The 20806-nt window shown below is 40.1% G+C and overlaps 1 protein-coding gene and 2 long non-coding RNA genes across 3 annotated transcripts; all 3 read right to left on the minus strand.

Moving 5' to 3' along the window:
* Window positions 1-3217: 3217 nt before the first annotated feature.
* Window positions 3218-4512, minus strand: LOC115788425 (uncharacterized). Its single transcript, XR_004020588.1, has 3 exons — window positions 4461-4512; window positions 3759-3825; window positions 3218-3675 (listed from the first exon to the last, which is right to left on the minus strand). It is a non-coding gene; the product is annotated as an uncharacterized LOC115788425 (long non-coding RNA).
* A 6559-nt stretch (window positions 4513-11071) lies between these two features.
* LOC115788424 (uncharacterized) lies at window positions 11072-12493 on the minus strand. The gene is made up of 3 exons (XR_004020587.1): window positions 12442-12493; window positions 11739-11805; window positions 11072-11655 (listed from the first exon to the last, which is right to left on the minus strand). It is a non-coding gene; the product is annotated as an uncharacterized LOC115788424 (long non-coding RNA).
* Window positions 12494-16629: 4136 nt separating this feature from the next.
* Window positions 16630-20418, minus strand: LOC115788423 (mucin-5AC-like). Its single transcript, XM_030741437.1, has 3 exons — window positions 20390-20418; window positions 19682-19748; window positions 16630-19596 (listed from the first exon to the last, which is right to left on the minus strand). Exons 2-3 carry the CDS (start codon window positions 19719-19721, stop codon window positions 17174-17176), a joined length of 2463 nt encoding a protein of 820 aa, XP_030597297.1. The 5' UTR covers window positions 19722-19748; window positions 20390-20418; the 3' UTR covers window positions 16630-17173.
* Between the last annotated feature and the right edge of the window lie 388 nt (window positions 20419-20806).

Raw genomic sequence — 20806 nt, forward strand, 5'->3', positions numbered from 1 at the left:
CATACCAACAAATAAGTTCAATGTGATTATATCAGAATTGCTCAACTCAAATTATTGTGTATTTTTGAGGGCTTTTATTTTACTTACATCACATGATCCTGTATGACGTTTTTGAAAAGTATAAAAGGACAAAAGACAATAAATAAAATATAGCTCATCCCATCACAAATGTTTGGATGACAAATACATACACAGACATTATCTCCAGGAGGGAAAATATCTAACATCTCTCACTCTCACTTATGCCGACACTCACACACGTATAAATACAATAAATATCAAATTAAATATTGGTAATATGGTTATTAAAACATTTGAATTCTTCACGTTCTTCACATTTTATGACTTAATTTAGAAGATGTGAATTTAAAGGAAAAATGTTAATATGAATTAAATGCATGTGATATCAGGGCAACAACTACTGACAAGAAGCTGATTTTGCTGAGGATGGAAGAGGAACTGGTTGGGGCAGTTGTGGTTTTGGTTGTTGTAGCTGTAGTTGTTGTTGTTGCAGCTGTGGTTGTTGTTACTGCAGCTGTGGTTGTTGTTACTGCAGCTGTGGTTGCTGTTCCAGCAGCCGTGGTTGTTGGGGCAGTTGTGGTCGATGTTGCGAAAGTTGCGGCTGTTGCTGAAGCAGTGGTTGTTGTTCCTGCAGCTGTGGATGTCATTGCTGCAGCTGCGGTTGTTGTTTCTGAAGCTGTGGTTGCTGTTCCAGCAGCCGTGGTTGTTCGGGCAGTTGTGGTCGATGTTGTGAAAGTTGTGGCTGTTGCTGAAGCAATGGTTGTTGTTCCTGCAGCTGTGGATGTCATTGCTGCACCTGTGGTTGTTGTTGCGGAAGCTGTGGTTGCTGTAGGGTCAACTGTGATCAATGTTGCTGCTGCAGTGGTTGTTGGGAAAGATGTGGTCAAAGTTGTGGATGCTGTGGTTGTTGTTGGTGCACCTGTGGATGTTGCTGCAGCTGTGGATGTTGTAGGAGCAGTTGTGGTCGATACTCCAACACTGGTTGTTGGGGAGGCTGTTGTCAATGTAGTAGAAGCTGTGGTTATTGTTTCTGCAGCTGTGGTTGTTACTGCAGCTGTAATTATAAAGGAATTTGTAGTAGTTGATGGAGCAGTTGTTGTTTCCACAGCTGTACTTGTTGGAGCAGTTGTGGTTTCCGTTTTGGTTTGTGCAACTGTAGTTGTTGATTCAGCAGTTGTTGTAGGAGCCATTGTGGTTGTAGTTGGGGCAGCCGTCACTGTCATTGCTGTATCTGTAGTTGCTGTTCCAGCAGGAGTGGATGTTGGGGCAGCTGTGGTCATTTCTGCAGCTGTAGTTGTTGCAGCAGTTGTTTGTTCTGCAGCTGTAGATGAAGGGGCAATTGTACTCATTGAGTCTACATTGGTTGTAGGGGCCTGTGTGGTTGTTGTTGGAGCAGCCGTGGTTGTTGAGACAGCTGTGGTCGTTTCTGCAGCTGTAGTTGTTGCAGCAGTTGTTTGTGCTGCAGTTGTAGATGAAGGGGCAATTGTACTCATTGAGTCTGCAATGGTTGTAGGGGGCAGTGTGCTTGTTGTTGGAGCAGCTGAAGATGTCATTGCTGCAGCTGTCGTTGCAGCAGCCGTGGTTTGGGGCAGCTGTGGTTGTTTCTGAAACTGTAGTTGCTGCGGCGGTTGTTGTGTTCTGCTCCTGTGTAGTTGAAGGTGCAATTGTACTCATTGATTCTGCAGTGGTTGTAGGGACCGATATGGTTGTCGATGGTGCAGCCGTCATTGTCGTTGCTGCATCTGTGGATGTTGTTGCAGCAGCTGTAGTTGTTGCAACAGTCGTTGTTGTTTCTGCAACTGTAGTGTAGGGGAAGTTGTAGTTGTTGATTCTGTTTGTAACTGTAGGGGCCTTTGGCTGTGTTGTAGTTGGGGCAGCCATCATTGTCGTTGCTCTATGTGTAGTTGCTGTTCCAGCAGGAGTGGTTGGGGGCTGTGTGGTCGTTTCTGCAGCTGTAGTTGTTGCAGCAGTTGTTTGTTCTGCAGTTGTAGATGAAGGGGCAATTGTACTCATTGAGTCTGCAATGGTTGTAGGGGGCAGTGTGTTGTTGTTGGAGCAGCCGAAGATGTCATTGCTGCAGCTGTCGTTGCAGCAGCCGTGGTTGCTGGGGCAGCTGTGGTTGTTTCTGTAGCTGCAGTTGCTGCGGCAGTTGTTGTTGTTTCTGCTCCTGTAGTTGAAGGTGCAATTGTACTCGCTGATTCTGCAGTGGTTGTAGGGACGATATGGTTGTCGATGTTGCAGCCGTCATTGTCGTTGCTGCATCTGTGGATGTTGTTGCAGCAGCTGTAGTTGCTGCAACAGTCGTTGTTGTTTCTGCAACTGTAGTTGTAGGGGAAGTTGTAGTTGTTGTTTCAGCTGTAACTGTAGGGGCCATTGTGGTTGTAGTTGGGGCAGCCATCATTGTCGTTGCTCTATCTGTAGTTGCTGTTCCAGCAGGAGTGGTTGTTGGGGCAGCTGTGGTCGTTTCTGCAGCTGTAGTTGTTGCAGCAGTTGTTTGTTCTGCAGTAGATGAAGGGGCAATTGTACTCATTGAGTCTGCAATGGTTGTAGGGGGCAGTGTGCTTGTTGTTGGAGCAGCCGAAGATGTCATTGCTGCAGCTGTCGTTGCAGCAGCCGTGGTTGCTGGGGCAGCTGTGGTTGTTTCTGTAGCTGTAGTTGCTGCGGCAGTTGTTGTTGTTTCTGCTCCTGTAGTTGAAGGTGCAATTGTACTCAATGAATCTGCAGTGGTTGTAGGGACCGATATGGTTGTCGATGGTGCAGCCGTCATTGTCGTTGCTGCATCTGTGGATGTTGTTGCAGCAGCTGTAGTTGTTGCAACAGTCGTTGTTGTTTCTGCAACTGTAGTTGTAGGGGAAGTTGTAGTTGTTGATTCAGCGGTAACTGTAGGGGCCATTGTGGTTGTAGTTGGGGCAGCCGTCATTGTCGTTGCTCTATGTGTAGTTGCTGTTCCAGCAGGAGTGGTTGTTGGGGCAGCTGTGGTCGTTTCTGCAGCTGTAGTTGTTGCAGCAGTTGTTTGTTCTGCAGTTGTAGATGAAGGGGCAATTGTACTCATTGAGTCTGCAATGGTTGTAGGGGGCAGTGTGCTTGTTGTTGGAGCAGCCGAAGATGTCATTGCTGCAGCTGTCGTTGCAGCAGCCGTGGTGGTTGGGGCAGCTGTGGTTGTTTCTGCAGCTGTAGTTGCAGCAGTTGTTTGTTCTGCAGTTGTAGATGAAGGGGCAATTGTACTCATTGAGTCTGCAATGGTTGTAGGGGGCAGTGTGCTTGTTGTTGAAGATGTCATTGCTGCAGCTGTGGTTGTTGCAGTGGTTGTTGTTGTTTCTGCAGCTATAGTTGTAGTGGAAATTGTAGTTGATTCAGCAGTAGCTGTTGTTGTAGCTGTTGATTCACCAGTGGTTGTAGGGGCTGATGTGGTTGTCATATCTGAAATTGTAGTTGTAGGGGAAGTTGCAGTTGTTGTTCCTGCAGCTGTGGTTGTAGGGGCAGCCGTGGTTGTCATTGCTGCAGCTGTGGTTGTTGTTGCGGCAGCCGTGGTTGTTAAGGTAGGTGTGGTTGTTTCTGCAGTGGCAGTTGTTGTCATTTCTGCAACTGTGCTTGTAGCAACAGTTGTAGTTGTTGATTCAGCAATGGTTGTGTTGGTCTGGGCGTTGCAGCAGGCTGAATGGAAGATATCCTGTTATTTTCATATTGTTGATGTTAAGTTGATGTAAAATTATTTGAACAATGATAGTTTATCTTACCAACAAACAGAAGAAAGATGAAAGATGTCTTTGTCATCATGGTGAAGCTTTTTCTCAGCTGCACCTTCTGGAAATTAAGTTCCTCATGGTTATTACCATGTGAAAGAAAGCCTAAATACATAATCTCTCTACAGTAGCTTCAGTGCAGTTTTATAAATTTGTGTTGGAGAAAAGTTTGAGGTTCACATGCCATAACACACAAAAAATGTTTAGTTAAATAAATTAACAGATACAGTTCTAATATTTCACTGAGATCATTGATTATAAATGTTTCTTTTATGAATTTGGCAATATTCTTCTCCTACAGTTTAATTTGTCATGTCATGATAATTTTTCCACATCTCTAAACAAGGTGGGTCTTTAGATTGACTGTGAATCAAACTGTGAATTTATGTATTTATATAAAAGTCCAAAAGTTTCTTATAAGTAGTATTATTTGAATACAAATTATGATGTCTAAATATATAAAATTATATTTTTGGAAAGTGTGTTTTTCCACTCCTCTTTACATAAATAGTATTAAAAATCTTACAAGTCATTTTAGAACATGTAAAGTGTCATTAAAAAGATTTAAAAATCTTTAAAAAAGATATGCACATTGATGTAAAACTCAAATTGCCTTTTAAATTGCTAGATTGGTTCAATGTAATAATCATATTTGGACAGAAGTAATATATTTCGTAATATAATAGAATTACTTACATATTATTTCTATGTTTGTATGTCGTCCACTGCAGTGAAAGAATCTGAGGTCCTCCAATTTCAGCTCCTCTTTTTATAAGCACCTGACACAAGCCTGAGGACAAATATGTGCAGGTGAAGTAATGGCACTTACGTCACGGTTAAAGGTGTGTCCACTAATGCTTTAATTATCTACATGTCTCTCCTATTGTTCTCCTGAAGCAGTGATCACTTTGAATTTTGGAGTTGACAGGATGTTACCTACAAACACATTTGTGACATTGTTTTCTTGTGAACTTCTACATTTTTCCCTGTGTGAATATGGCTATGTTTATAATTGGGTTGGATGTGATTGTGGTTTCATGGCTACATTAGGACTACATATAAGAGATGACCATTTTGGGCCAGTTAAATCCAGTAGACTAAAGATAAGCTACTTCCTGGATAAATAAAGCTCAATAACTGGTTGAGTCGTTTCAGCCTAAGAAACAATATTTACAGGCTTCTGCTGCTTGGTAGTCAGTGTCCACATAAAATAACTATATTTTTTCTATTTCTCTCTCTTCTTTCTTTTAAACAAATTCAAGGGTATCAGCCAGTTACCATTTTGAAGTTGAAGTTCAATTTTCAAGCTTTGATTGTTTTTTCTTTCATAAATTGATGAAATTTTCACCAAATTGAGTAAATGAGTCAGTTTTAAAGGAGATTTTTAGAAATTATTGTTATCCACCGTATTATATCACTTAATGCCTGGAAATATTTTTCTGTTATCAGAGACACAAAATAAGGCTGAAAACTCAACAATATCCACAAGATAAATATTCTACTGAGAATTAATTTGTTAGCCAACATTCTCTTTTATGGTACCTTTGATTAAAACAAAGAAACTCAGTGCTTCACAATCAGAAAACATCCACATTTAAAGATGTAGTCCTTGGGTTGTTTTGATCATTTCGAAACCATACAAAATATTATTTTATCTCCTCTGTGCGTTATGAGAATGTTTTCTTTTGATGGATTATTTCTGATTGGTGTAACTGCATCTTGTGCAAGCTTAATACAAAAGATTTTCCTGTGCTCTGTACCTCTTCTGAGATTAATATTACTGACTAAAAGATGTTCATACAGACATAATAATAAACCAGATCAGAAACTAGTGACTGAGACCATAAAGTTATCAGAGAAATGTTTGCTGAAGTCAGATGAGCAGAAGAGTGATTTTCTCAAAGACCTCTATAATTTGCAGCCAGGAGGCATCCTCTGCTGGCCATGATGAAAAATGCAGGTTTAAGGCACTTCAGCATTGGCTTCACTTTTCAGACGTCCATCTTTTATATTCAGCCTGTGCACCTAATGTCAGAGAGCTTCAAATACACACAGGTGTCAAACAACTGAGTTTAAAAAGATTCTTACAAACTAAGGTCTCACTGCAAGAGTTTAAAAGGCATCCAATTTTATTTCTCAACACTTAAAACAGCCTCAGTGTGATTGAGTCTTGATATGTAAATATTTTATTTGTAAGGACATTCTGTTTTCTTTCTTTTTTATTAACTCATGGGTACTTTTCACATCAGTCCAGTTTTATGATTTGTTTGTCAGTATTTCTAAACAACCTTATACTTTATGTTCAATTGTAGTTTCTCTTGTACTTGCTGACAAAATATTTCCAAATCATGAATTTACATTCTAAACCTGACTGTGGTGGTGGTCTGTAGTTTCAGCTTGGCTGCTGGGGTACAGATGGGGCAGAGTGGTTTGGAGAGTAATGCAAAGTGGACCAACTTCTTCTTTTATTCAGTGGTGTTTTAGGGACGGACAGACACACACAAACACACGCACACCCACCCACGCATGCACAAACACACTCATACAATCGCACAGCACCTCCAAAGCCGTCACAGTGCTGTGCGGTGTAACTACATCTGAATACAAGTCCTACAGTGCAGCGATGTAAGTCGTTTGGCCCAAACATCAAACACGACCAATATAAGTGCGACTTTTAAGCCTAAAACAATTCTCAGTATTCATGATGTATCTCAACATTTTACACTGTACCTGTTGTTCCTTTCAGCAACAGTAGGAAGCAGCAAACCTGAACTAAGTAAAGGAAATTCATATACACGTTTTATAGTTCAGCACACAAGTGGAAGAAAACGTGATTTTACTGATGGGTCTTTTTACAGTACTTTTTTGGTGTTGATTATTATCACTTTAAGGACTTGTTTGTATTGATTCATATTTTTGTAATATCTTAAACAGAAGTTACCCTTGTGTTAATCATTCATAATTAGCAGGCACAAACCCCTTAAAAGAATTTCCCAGCTTGCTCTGGAAGTGGTTGAGTCTTCCCTGAGGAATGCACCATATCCGTCAAACAGGAGTCAACGCGTCACTGAATGTTTACGATTCACTTTATGTGGCTCGTCACAGGGAGACCTACCCTGTGTGACCTTGAATCAGCTGCTTCTTGTGACGACGACACGTTTCTAAAGCGTAATGAGACTTTGGTGGAGCTCTGATGATCTGTGTGTTTATTTTCTCTGTGGATCACGTCAGCTGTGTCCTATTGCAACATCAACCCTAAAATATGCCCCAGACCTCACAACACACACATATCTAAAAATAAACTCCTCAGTATTTTTCGCGGAGCAGCTAAAACAGAAATTGAAGGTCTCTGTTACCAGGTAGAATCCAGCATTGGAGAAAAGTTTACAACTTTAATCAGCTAAATCTTACAACTAAGAGTCCTGTATTCAAAATCAGCATGAAAAAGAAGAGATAGATAGATAGATAGTATAGATAGATAGATAGATATATATAGATAGATAGATAGCTAGATAGATAGATAGCTAGATAGATAGATAGATAGATGAGATAGATAGATCAGATAGATAGATAGATGGATAGATAGATAGATAGATAGATAGATAGATAGATAGATAGATAGATAGATAGATGTCCAGTGTCCTTCTCTATGCCACTCTAGTCAGAGTCAGCTCCAGTCCACCATTGACCCAACCCACATGAGCTAGTTATTTAGCTGCATCACATCTTCTTTCCTAACTGCTGCCTCCCCAGGACACTACCACAAATAAAGAATGCTAGCAACTATAGATTGGTTAGAACATCTGCAAGTGTTTTCCTGGAAATGTTGAAGGACTCCAAACTTCTTAAGAAATAAAGTCGCTCTGTCCCTTCCTGTATAGCTTATCTGCCCACATCTGCACAGTCCAGTTTGTCATCCACTTGCACACCTGAGATATTTATAGGTCCTCATTACCCCCCCCCCCCCAATAGAGTCAGGCTGTGGGTGTGGTCCAGACTACAGAAGTCCACTACCATCTCCCTGAATCTACAGTGGGGCGCAGGTCCAACTATTCTGGTAATGCTATGAGTGTACTCTATTTAATTAAGTTGTATTTATATAGCACCAAATCTCATGGTGCTTTATATTGTAAAGACCCTATGCAAAACAATTTATTTATAAAAGCACATTTTGTTACTAAATGCATTCTATTCTATTATATTCTATTTTATTGTATTCTATTCTATTCTTAGAATAAAGATTTCCTGTTCACTACACGCCCTGGATGCTATGTCTTGGATTATTTGGTGTTGTGGCTAAAGTGTGTGTTCTGAACACAGGACAACTGATTTTTGAGGTGATAGTTTGGTTTCGACAGGGAGGTCTGGGATGTTGTGAGAGCAGTTTGAGTTTTTGGATTGTGTTTAAAATGGATGGAGGGTTCAAGAAATGTGTTCTAGCAATTCAGAAATACTTTAATAAATACTAGACTAAATCAGGTGACATTTAAAACTTCTGTCTTCTGACTTGTGCATCCCTGTTTACTGAGGAATGAGAACTGCATCCATAAACTTATACCTCTGCCCAGGAGATATTTTATATATATACTGTTTATTTTGTTTTCATACTATTTTCATGTCATTCTGTCAGCAAACACAATAGGTTGAAATTTTTGAAAGAATGCTGAAAACCTTTGTAGGAGTATAGATATAGTATAGATGGGGTCATGCTAATAATACAATAAACTTTGGCCACCAGAGTATTCAAGTCTAACTTAATGATTGAAATTAGCCAAAAGCCTCATGAGGACTGACCTGACTGTGACCAGGTTTACTCTAATCAGAATTCTCACCTCTGCAGCAAGATTCCTTCAAAAAAATGTCTTTGAGGTCTCAGTGCTTTTATTTGAAAGGAAATAAGTTGTGTCAGTGTCCACTGCATGAAAATATTTTAAGATGGTCCTGACCAAATGTCCATATCAGATGAGTTGGGATTGAGACAACCTTCCACTGGCTACTTATTCTCAATCCTTAATGACATGTAAAGCTGTGTTTTGGCTGAAAGGAAAATGTTGTAAATCTTCAGCAAACACATAAAAAGATATTTTTGGTGAGTAAAAGAATTGCGACATACCAACAAATAAGTTCAATGTGATTATATCAGAATTGCTCAACTCAAATTATTGTGTATTTTTGAGGGCTTTTATTTTACTTACATCACATGATCCTGTATGACGTTTTTGAAAAGTATAAAAGGACAAAAGACGACAATAAATAAAATATAGCTCATCCCATCACAAATGTTGGATGACAAATACATACACAGACATTATCTCCAGGAGGGAAAATATCTAACATCTCTCACTCTCACTTATGCAGACACTCACACACGTATAAATACAATAAATATCAAATTAAATATTGGTAATATGGTTATTAAAACATTTGAATTCTTCACTTTCTTCACATTTTATGACTTAATTTAGAAGATGTGAATTTAAAGGAAAAATGTTAATATGAATTAAATGCATGTGATATCAGGGCAACAACTACTGACAAGAAGCTGATTTTGCTGAGGATGGAAGAGGAACTGGTTGGGGCAGTGTGGTTTGGTTGTTGTAGCTGTAGTTGTTGTTACTGCAGCTGTGGTTGTTGTTACTGCAGCTGTGGTTGTTGTTACTGCAGCTGTGGTTGTTGTTACTGCAGCTGTGGTTGCTGTTCCAGCAGCCGTGGTTGTTGGGGCAGTTGTGGGTCGATGTTGCGAAAGTTGCGGCTGTTGCTGAAGCAGTGGTTGTTGTTCCTGCAGCTGTGGATGTCATTGCTGCACCTGCGGTTGTTGTTGCGGAAGCTGTGGTTGCTGTTCCAGCAGCCGTGGTTGTTCGGGCAGTTGTGGTCGATGTTGTGAAAGTTGTGGCTGTTGCTGAAGCAATGGTTGTTGTTCCTACAGCTGTGGATGTCATTGCTGCACCTGTGGTTGTTGTTGCGGAAGCTGTGGTTGCTGTAGGGTCAACTGTGATCAATGTTGCTGCTGCAGTGGTTGTTGGGAAAGATGTGGTCAAAGTTGTGGATGCTGTGGTTGTTGTTGGTGCACCTGTGGATGTTGCTGCAGCTGTGGATGTTGTAGGAGCAGTTGTGGTCGATACTCCAACACTGGTTGTTGGGGAGGCTGTTGTCAATGTAGTAGAAGCTGTGGTTATTGTTTCTGCAGCTGTGGTTGTTACTGCAGCTGTAATTATAAAGGAATTTGTAGTAGTTGATGGAGCAGTTGTTGTTTCCACAGCTGTACTTGTTGGAGCAGTGTGGTTTCCGTTTGGTTTGTGCAACTGTAGTTGTTGATTCAGCAGTTGTTGTAGGAGCCATTGTGGTTGTAGTTGGGGCAGCTGTCAGTGTTGTTGCTGTATCTGTAGTTGCTGTTCCAGCAGGAGTGATTGTTGGGGCAGCTGTGGTTGTTTCTGCAGCTGTAGTTGTTGCAGCAGTTGTTTTTTCTGCAGCTGTAGATGAAGGGGCAATTGTACTCATTGAGTCTGCAATGGTTGTAGGGGGCAGTGTGCTTGTTGTTGGAGCAGCCGAAGATGTCATTGCTGCAGCTGTCGTTGCAGCACCAGTGGTTGCTGGGGCAGCTGTGGTTGTTTCTGCTCCTAGAGTTGAACGTGCAATTGTACTCACTGATTCTGCAGTGGTTGTAGGGAACGATGTGGTTGTCGATGGTGCAGCCGTCATTGTCGTTGCTGCATCTGTGATGTTGTTGGGGCAGCAGCTGTAGTTGTTGCAACAGTCGTTGTTGTTTCTGAAACTGTAGTTGTAGGAGAAGTTGTAGTTGTTAATTCAGCGGTAACTATAGGGGCCATTGTGGTTGTAGTTGGGGCAGCCGTCATTGTCGTTGCTCTATCTGTAGTTGCTGTTCCAGCAGGAGTGGTTGTTGGGGCAGCTGTGGTCGTTTCTGCAGCTGTAGTTGTTGCAGCAGTTGTTTGTTCTGCAGTTGTAGATGAAGGGGCAATTGTACTCATTGAGTCTGCATTGGTTGTAGGGGGCAGCGTGCTTGTTGTTGGAGCAGCCGAAGATGTCATTGCTGCAGCTGTCGTTGCAGCAGGAGTGGTTGCTGGGGCAGCTGTGGTTGTTTCTGTAGCTGTAGTTGCTGCGGCAGTTGTTGTTGTTTCTGCTCCTAGAGTTGAAGGTGCAATTGTACTCACTGATTCTGCAGTGGTTGTAGGGACCGATATGGTTGTCGATGGTGCAGCCGTCATTGTTGTTGCTGTATCTGTGGATGTTGTTGCAGCAGCTGTAGTTGTTGCAACAGTCGTTGTTGTTTCTGCAACTGTAGTTGTAGGGGAAGTTGTAGTTGTTGATTCAGCGGTAACTGTAGGGGCCAGTGTGGTTGCTGTTGGAGAAGCCGTGGTTGTTGGGGCAGCTGTGGTCGTTTCTGCAGCTGTAGTTGTTGCAGCAGTTGTTTGTTCTGCAGTTGTAGATGAAGGGGCAATTGTACTCATTGAGTCTGCAATGGTTGTAGGGGGCAGTGTGCTTGTTGTTGAAGATGTCATTGCTGCAGCTGTGGTTGTTGCAGTGGTTGTTGTTGTTTCTGCAGCTATAGTTGTAGTGGAAATTGTAGTTGATTCAGCAGTAGCTGTTGTTGTAGCTGTTGATTCACCAGTGGTTGTAGGGGCTGATGTGGTTGTCATATCTGAAATTGTAGTTGTAGGGGAAGTTGCAGTTGTTGTTCCTGCAGATGTGGTTGTAGGGGCAGCCGTGGTTGTCATTGCTGCAGCTGTGGTTGTTGTTGCAGCAGCCGTGGTTGTTAAGGTAGGTGTGGTTGTTTCTGCAGTGGCAGTTGTTGTCATTTCTGCAACTGTGCTTGTAGCAACAGTTGTAGTTGTTGATTCAGCAATGGTTGTGTTGGTCTGGGCGTTGCAGCAGGCTGAATGGAAGATATCCTGTTATTTTCATATTGTTGATGTTAAGTTGATGTAAAATTATTTGAACAATGATAGTTTATCTTACCAACAAACAGAAGAAAGATGAAAGATGTCTTTGTCATCATGGTGAAGCTTTTTCTCAGCTGCACCTTCTGGAAATTAAGTTCCTCATGGTTATTACCATGTGAAAGAAAGCCTAAATACATAATCTCTCTACAGTAGCTTCAGTGCAGTTTTATAAATTTGTGTTGGAGAAAGTTTGAGGTTCACATGCCATAACACACAAAAAAATGTTTAGTTAAATAAATTAACAGATACAGTTCTAATATTTCACTGAGATCATTGATTATAAAATGTTTCTTTTATGAATTTGGCAATATTCTTCTCCTACAGTTTAATTTGTCATGTCATGATAATTTTTCCACATCTCTAAACAAGGTGGGTCTTTAGATTGACTGTGAATCAAACTGTGAATTTATGTATTTATATAAAAGTCCAAAAGTTTCTTATAAGTAGTATTATTTGAATACAAATTATGATGTCTAAATATATATAATTATACTTTGGAAAGTGTGTTTTTCCACTCCTCTTTACATAAATAGTATTAAAAATCTTACAAGTCATTTTAGAACATGTAAAGTGTCATTAAAAAGATTTAAAAATCTTTAAAAAAGATATGCACATTGATGTAAAACTCAAATTGCCTTTTAAATTGCTAGATTGGTTCAATGTAATAAATCATATTTGGACAGAAGTAATATATTTCGTAATATAATAGAATTACTTACATATTATTTCTATGTTTGTATGTCGTCCACTGCAGTGAAAGAATCTGAGGTCCTCCAATTTCAGCTCCTCTTTTATAAGCACCTGACTCAAGCCTGAGGACAAATATGTGCAGGTGAAGTAATGGCACTTATCGTCACGGTTAAAGGTGTGTCCACTAATGCTTTAATTATCTACATGTCTCTCCTATTGTTCTCCTGAAGCAGTGATCACTTTGAATTTTGGAGTTGACAGGATGTTACCTACAAACACATTTGTGACATTGTTTTCTTGTGAACTTCTACATTTTTCCCTGTGTGAATATGGCTATGTTTATAATTGGGTTGGATGTGATTGTGGTTTCATGGCTACATTAGGACTACATATAAGAGATGACCATTTTGGGCCAGTTAAATCCAGTAGACTAAAGATAAGCTACTTCCTGGATAAATAAAGCTCAATAACTGGTTGAGTCGTTTCAGCCCAATATAAACAATATTTACAGGCTTCTGCTGCTTGGTAGTCAGTGTCCACATAAAATAACTATATTTTTTCTATTTCTCTCTCTTCTTTCTTTTAAACAAATTCAAGGGTATCAGCCAGTTACCATTTTGAAGTTGAAGTTCAATTTTCAAGCTTTGATTGTTTTTTCTTTTCATAAATTGATGAAATTTTCACCAAACTGAGTAAATGAGTCAGTTTTAAAGGAGATTTTTAAAAATGTTATTGTTATCCACTGTTATATGTCACTTAATGCCTGGAAATATTTTTCTGTTATCAGAGACACAAAATAAGGCTGAAAACTCAACAATATCCACAAGATAAATATTCTACTGAGAATTAATTTGTTAGCCAACATTCTCTTTTATGGTACCTTTGATTAAAACAAAGAAACTCAGTGCTTCACGATCAGAAAACATCCACATTTAAAGATGTAGTCCTTGGGTTGTTTTGATCATTTTGAAACCATACAAAATATTGTTTTATCTCCTCTGTGCGTTATGAGAATGTTTTCTTTTGATGGATTATTTCTGATTGGTGTAACTGCATCTTGTGCAAGCTTAATACAAAAGATTTTCCTGTGCTCTGTACCTCTTCTGAGATTAATATTACTGACTAAAAGATGTTCATACAGACATAATAATAAACCAGATCAGAAACTAGTGACTGAGACCATAAAGTTATCAGAGAAATGTTTGCTGAAGTCAGATGAGCAGAAGAGTGATTTTCTCAGAGACCTCTATAATTTGCAGCCAGGAGGCACCCTCTGCTGGCCATGATGAAAAATGCAGGTTTAAGGCACTTCAGCATTGGCTTCACTTTTCAGACGTCCATCTTTTATATTCAGCCTGTGCACCTAATGTCAGAGAGCTTCAAATACACACAGGTGTCAAACAACTGAGTTTAAAAAGATTCTTACAAACTAAGGTCTCACTGCAAGAGTTTAAAAGGCATCCAATTTTATTTCTCAACACTTAAAACAGCCTCAGTGTGATTGAGTCTTGATATGTAAATATTTTATTTGTAAGGACATTCTGTTTTCTTTCTTTTTTATTAACTCATGGGTACTTTTCACATCAGTCCAGTTTTATGATTTGTTTGTCAGTATTTCTAAACAACCTTATACTTTATGTTCAATTGTAGTTTCTTTTGTACTTGCTGACAAAATATTTCCAAATCATGAATTTACATTCTAAACCTGACTGTGGTGGTGGTCTGTAGTTTCAGCTTGGCTGCTGGGGTACAGATGGGGCAGAGTGGTTTGGAGAGTAATGCAAAGTGGACCAACTTCTTCTTTTATTCAGTGGTGTTTTAGGGACGGACAGACACACACAAACACACGCACACCCACCCATGCATGCACAAACACACTCATACAATCGCACAGCACCTCCAAAGCCGTCACAGTGCTGTGCGGTGTAACTACATCTGAATACAAGTCCTACAGTGCAGCGATGTAAGTCGTTTGGCCCAAACATCAACACGACCAATATAAGTGCGACTTTTAAGCCTAAAACAATTCTCAGTATTCATGATGTATCTCAACATTTTACGCTGTACCTGTTGTTCCTTTCAGCAACAGTAGGAAGCAGCAAACCTGAACTAAGTAAAGGAAATTCATATACACGTTTTATAGTTCAGCACACAAGTGGAAGAAAACGTGATTTTACTGATGGGTCTTTTACAGTACTTTTTTGGTGTTGATTATTATCACTTTAAGGACTTGTTTGTATTGATTCATATTTTTGTAATATCTTAAACAGAAGTTACCCTTGTGTTAATCATTCATAATTAGCAGGCACAAACCCCTTAAAAGAATTTCCCAGCTTGCTCTGGAAGTGGTTGAGTCTTCCCTGAGGAATGCACCATATCCGTCAAACAGGAGTCAACGCGTCACTGAATGTTTACGATTCACTTTATGTGGCTCGTCACAGGGAGACCTACCCTGTGTGACCTTGAATCAGCTGCTTCTTGTGACGACGACACGTTTCTAAAGCGTAATGAGACTTTGGTGGAGCTCTGATGATCTGTGTGTTTATTTTCTCTGTGGATCACGTCAGCTGTGTCCTATTGCAACATCAACCCTAAAATATGCCCCAGACCTCACAACACACACATATCTAAAAATAAACTCCTCAGAATTTTTCGCGGAGCAGCTAAACAGAAATTGAAGGTCTCTGTTACCAGGTAGAATCCAGCATTGGAGAAAAGTTTACAATTTTAATCAGCTAAATCTTACAACTAAGAGTCCTGTATTCAAAATCAGCATGAAAAAGAAGAGAGAGAGAGAGAGAGAGAGAGATAGATAGATAGATAGATAGATAGATAGATAGATAGATAGATAGATAGATAGATAGATAGATAGATAGATAGATAGATAGATAGATAGATAGATGTCCAGTGTCCTTTTCTATGCCACTCTAGTCAGAGTCCAGCTCTAGTCCAACCATTGACCCAACCCACATGAGCTAGTTATTTAGCTGCATCACATCTTCTTTCCTAATGCTGCCTCCCCAGGACACTACCACAAATAAAAGAATGCTAGCAACTATAGATTGGTAGAACATCTGCAAGTGTTTCCTGGAAATGTTGAAGGACTCCAAACTTCTTAAGAAATAAAGTCGGCTCTGTCCCTTCCTGTATAGCTTATCTGCCCACATCCGCCAGTCCAGTTTATCATCCACTTGCACACTGAGATATTTATAGGTCCTCATTACCCCCCCAATAGAGTCAGGCTGTGGGTGTGGTCCAGACCTACAGAAGTCCACTACCATCTCCCTGAATCTACAGTGGGCGCAGGTCCAACTATTTATGGTAATGCTATGAGTGTACTCTATTTAATTAAGTTGTATTTATATAGCACCAAATCTCATGGTGCTTTATATTGTAAAGACCCTATGCAAAACAATTTATTTATAAAAGCACATTTGTTACTAAAATGCATTCTATTCTATTATATTCTATTTTATTGTATTCTATTCTATTCTTAGAATAAAGATTTCCTGTTCACTACACGCCCTGGATGCTATGTCTTGGATTATTTGGTGTTGTGGCTAAAGTGTGTGTTCTGAACACAGGACAACTGATTTTTGAGGTGATAGTTTGGTTTCGACAGGGAGGTCTGGGATGTTGTGAGAGCAGTTTGAGTTTTTGGATTTGTGTTTAAAATGTATGGAGGGTTCAAGAAATGTGTTCTAGCAATTCAGAAATACTTTAATAAATACTAGACTAAATCAGGTGACATTTTAAAACTTCTGTCTTCTGACTTGTGCATCCCTGTTTACTGAGGAATGAGAACTGCATCCACAAACTTATTACCTCTGCCCAGGAGATATTTTATATATATACTGTTTATTTTGTTTCATACTATTTTCATGTCATTCTGTCAGCAAACACAATAGGTTGAAATTTTTGAAAGAATGCTGAAAAACCTTTGTAGGAGTATAGATATAGTATAGATGGGGTCATGCTAATAATACAATAAACTTTGGCCACCAGAGTATTCAAGTCTAACTTAATGATTTGAAATTAGCCAAAAGCCTCATGAGGACTGACCTGACTGTGACCAGGTTTACTCTAATCAGAATTCTCACCTCTGCAGCAAGATTCCTTCAAAAAAAATGTCTTTGAGGTCTCAGTGCTTTTATTTGAAAGGAAATAAGTTGTGTCAGTGTCCACTGCATGAAAATATTTTAAGAGGTCCTGACCAAATGTCCATATCAGATGAGTTGGGATTGAGACAACCTTCCACTGGCTACTTATTCTCAATCCTTAATGACATGTGAAGCCTGTGTTTTGGCTGAAAGGAAAATGTTGTAAATCTTCAGCAAACACATAAAAAGATATTTTTTGGTGAGTAAAAGAATTGCGACATACCAACAAATAAGTTCAATGTGATTATATCAGAATTGCTCAACTCAAATTATTGTGTATTTTTGAGGGCTTTTATTTTACTTACATCACATGATCCTGTATGACGTTTTTGAAAAGTATAAAAGGACAAAAGACGACAATAAATAAAATATAGCTCATCCCATCACAAATGTTTGGATGACAAATACATACACAGACATTATCTCCAGGAGGGAAAATATCTAACATCTCTCACTCTCACTTATGCAGACACTCACACACGTATAAATACAATAAATATCAAATTAAATATTGGTAATATGGTTATTAAAACATTTCAATTCTTCACTTTCTTCACATTTTATGACTTAATTTAGAAGATGTGAATTTAAAGGAAAAATGTTAATATGAATTAAATGCATGTGATATCAGGGCAACAACTACTGACAAGAAGCTGATTTTGCTGAGGATGGAAGAGGAACTGGTTGGGGCAGTTGTGGTTTTGGTTGTTGTAGCTGTAGTTGTTGTTGTTGCAGCTGTGGTTGTTGTTACTGCAGCTGTGGTTGTTGTTACTGCAGCTGTGGTTGTTGTTACTGCAGCTGTGGTTGCTGTTCCAGCAGCCGTGGTTGTTGGGGCAGTTGTGGTCGATGTTGCGAAAGTTGCGGCTGTTGCTGAAGCAGTGGTTGTTGTTCCTGCAGCTGTGGATGTCATTGCTGCACCTGCGGTTGTTGTTGCGGAAGCTGTGGTTGCTGTTCCAGCAGCCGGGGTTGTTCGGGCAGTTGTGGTCGATGTTGTGAAAGTTGTGGCTGTTGCTGAAGCAATGGTTGTTGTTCCTGCAGCTGTGGATGTCATTGCTGCACCTGTGGTTGTTGTTGCGGAAGCTGTGGTTGCTGTAGGGTCAACTGTGATCAATGTTGCTGCTGCAGTGGTTGTTGGGAAAGATGTGGTCAAAGTTGTGGATGCTGTGGTTGTTGTTGGTGCACCTGTGGATGTTGCTGCAGCTGTGGATGTTGTAGGAGCAGTTGTGGTCGATACTCCAACACTGGTTGTTGGGGAGGCTGTTGTCAATGTAGTAGAAGCTGTGGTTATTGTTTCTGCAGCTGTGGTTGTTACTGCAGCTGTAGATATAAAGGAATTTGTAGTAGTTGATGGAGCAGTTGTTGTTTCCACAGCTGTACTTGTTGGAGCAGTTGTGGTTTCCGTTTTGGTTTGTGCAACTGTAGTTGTTGATTCAGCAGTTGTTGTAGGAGCCATTGTGGTTGTAGTTGGGGCAGCTGTCAGTGTTGTTGCTGTATCTGTAGTTGCTGTTCCAGCAGGAGTGATTGTTGGGGCAGCTGTGGTTGTTTCTGCAGCTGTAGTTGTTGCAGCAGTTGTTTGTTCTGCAGCTGTAGATGAAGGGGCAATTGTACTCATTGAGTCTGCAATGGTTGTAGGGGGCAGTGTGCTTGTTGTTGGAGCAGCCGAAGATGTCATTGCTGCAGCTGTCGTTGCAGCACCCGTGGTTGTTGGGGCAGCTGTGGTTGTTTCTGCTCCTGTAGTTGAAGGTGCAATTGTACTCACTGATTCTGCAGTGGTTGGAGGGAACGATGTGGTTGTCGATGGTGCAGCCGTCATTGTCGTTGCTGCATCTGTGGATGTTGTTGGGGCAGAAGCTGTAGTTGTTGCAACAGTCGTTGTTGTTTCTGAAACTGTAGTTGTAGGAGAAGTTGTAGTTGTTGATTCAGCGGTAACTGTAGGGGCCATTGTGGTTGTAGTTGGGGCAGCCGTCATTGTCGTTGCTCTATCTGTAGTTGCTGTTCCAGCAGGAGTGGTTGTTGGGGCAGCTGTGGTCGTTTCTGCAGCTGTAGTTGTTGCAGCAGTTGTTTGTTCTGCAGTTGTAGATGAAGGGGCAATTGTACTCATTGAGTCTGCAATGGTTGTAGGGGGCAGCGTGCTTGTTGTTGGAGCAGCCGAAGATGTCATTGCTGCAGCTGTCGTTGCAGCAGCCGTGGTTGCTGGGGCAGCTGTGGTTGTTTCTGTAGCTGTAGTTGCTGCGGCAGTTGTTGTTGTTTCTGCTCCTGTAGTTGAAGGTGCAATTGTACTCATTGATTCTGCAGTGGTTGTAGGGACCGATATGGTTGTCGATGGTGCAGCCGTCATTGTCGTTGCTGCATCTGTGGATGTTGTTGGGGCAGCAGCTGTAGTTGTTGCAACAGTCGTTGTTGTTTCTGAAACTGTAGTTGTAGGAGAAGTTGTAGTTGTTGTTTCAGCTGTAACTGTAGGGGCCATTGTGGTTGTAGTTGGGGCAGCCGTCATTGTCTTTGCTCTATCTGTAGTTGCTGTTCCAGCAGGAGTGGTTGTTGGGGCAGCTGTGGTCGTTTCTGCAGCTGTAGTTGTTGCAGCAGTTGTTTGTTCTGCAGTTGTAGATGAAGGGGCAATTGTACTCATTGAGTCTGCAATGGTTGTAGGGGGCAGTGTGCTTGTTGTTGAAGATGTCATTGCTGCAGCTGTGGTTGTTGCAGTGGTTGTAGGGGCTGATGTGGTTGTCATAGGGGCAACCGTGGTTGTTTGGTCAGCTGTGGTTGTTTCTACAGCTGCTGTTGTTGTCGGATATGAAATTGTAGTTGTAGGGGAAGTTGCAGTTGTTGTTCCTGCAGCTGTGGTTGTAGAGGCAGCCGTGGTTGTCATTGCTGCAGCTGTGGTTGTTGTTGCAGCAGCCGTGGTTGTTAAGGTAGGTGTGGTTGTTTCTGCAGTGGCAGTTGTTGTCATTTCTGCAACTGTGCTTGTAGCAACAGTTGTAGTTGTTGATTCAGCAATGGTTGTGTTGGTCTGGGCGTTGCAGCAGGCTGAATGGAAGATATCCTGTTATTTTCATATTTGCTCACATTTAAGTTGATGTAAAATTATTTGAACAATGATAGTTTATCTTACCAACAAACAGAAGAAAGATGAATGATGTCTTTGTCATCATGGTGAAGCTTTTTCTCAGCTGCACCTTCTGGAAATTAAGTTCATCATGGTTATTGCCATGTGAAAGAAAGCCTAAATACATAATCTCTCTACAGTAGCTTCAGTGCAGTTTTATAAATTTGTGTTGGAGAAAAGTTTGAGGTTCACATGCCATAACACACAAAAAAATGTTTAGTTAAATAAATTAACAGATACAGTTCTAATATTTCACTGAGATCATTGATTATAAAATGTTTCTTTTATGAATTTGGCAATATTCTTCTCCTACAGTTTAATTTGTCATGTCATGATAATTTTTCCACATCTCTAAACAAGGTGGGTCTTTAGATTGACTGTGAATCAAACTGTGAATTTATGTATTTATATAAAAGTCCAAAAGTTTCTTATAAGTAGTATTATTTGAATACAAATTATGATGTCTAAATATATATAAAATTATATTTTTGGAAAGTGTGTTTTTCCACTCCTCTTTACATAAATAGTATTAAAAATCTTACAAGTCATTTTAGAACATGTAAAGTGTCATTAAAAAAGATTTAAAAATCTTTTATAAAGATATGCACATTAATGTAAAACTCAAATTGCCTTTTAAATTGCTAGATTGGTTCAATGTAATAAATCATATTTGGACAGAAGTAATATATTTCGTAATATAATAGAATTACTTACATATTATTTCTATGTTTGTATGTCGTCCACTGCAGTGAAAGAATCTGAGGTCCTCCAATTTCAGCTCCTCTTTTTATAAGCACCTGACTCAAGCCTGAGGACAAATATGTGCAGGTGAAGTAATGGCACTTAACGTCACGGTTAAAGGTGTGTCCACTAATGCTTTAATTATCTACATGTCTCTCCTATTGTTCTCCTGAAGCAGTGATCACTTTGAATTTTGGAGTTGACAGGATGTTACCTACAAACACATTTGTGACATTGTTTTCTTGTGAACTTCTACATTTTTCCCTGTGTGAATATGGCTATGTTTATAATTGGGTTGGATGTGATTGTGGTTTCATGGCTACATTAGGACTACAGTACATATAAGAGATGACCATTTTGGGCCAGTTAAATCCAGTAGACTAAAGTAGA

This window comes from Archocentrus centrarchus, chromosome 11 (genome assembly GCF_007364275.1).
Source record: "Archocentrus centrarchus isolate MPI-CPG fArcCen1 chromosome 11, fArcCen1, whole genome shotgun sequence".
NCBI lineage: Eukaryota > Metazoa > Chordata > Actinopteri > Cichliformes > Cichlidae > Archocentrus > Archocentrus centrarchus.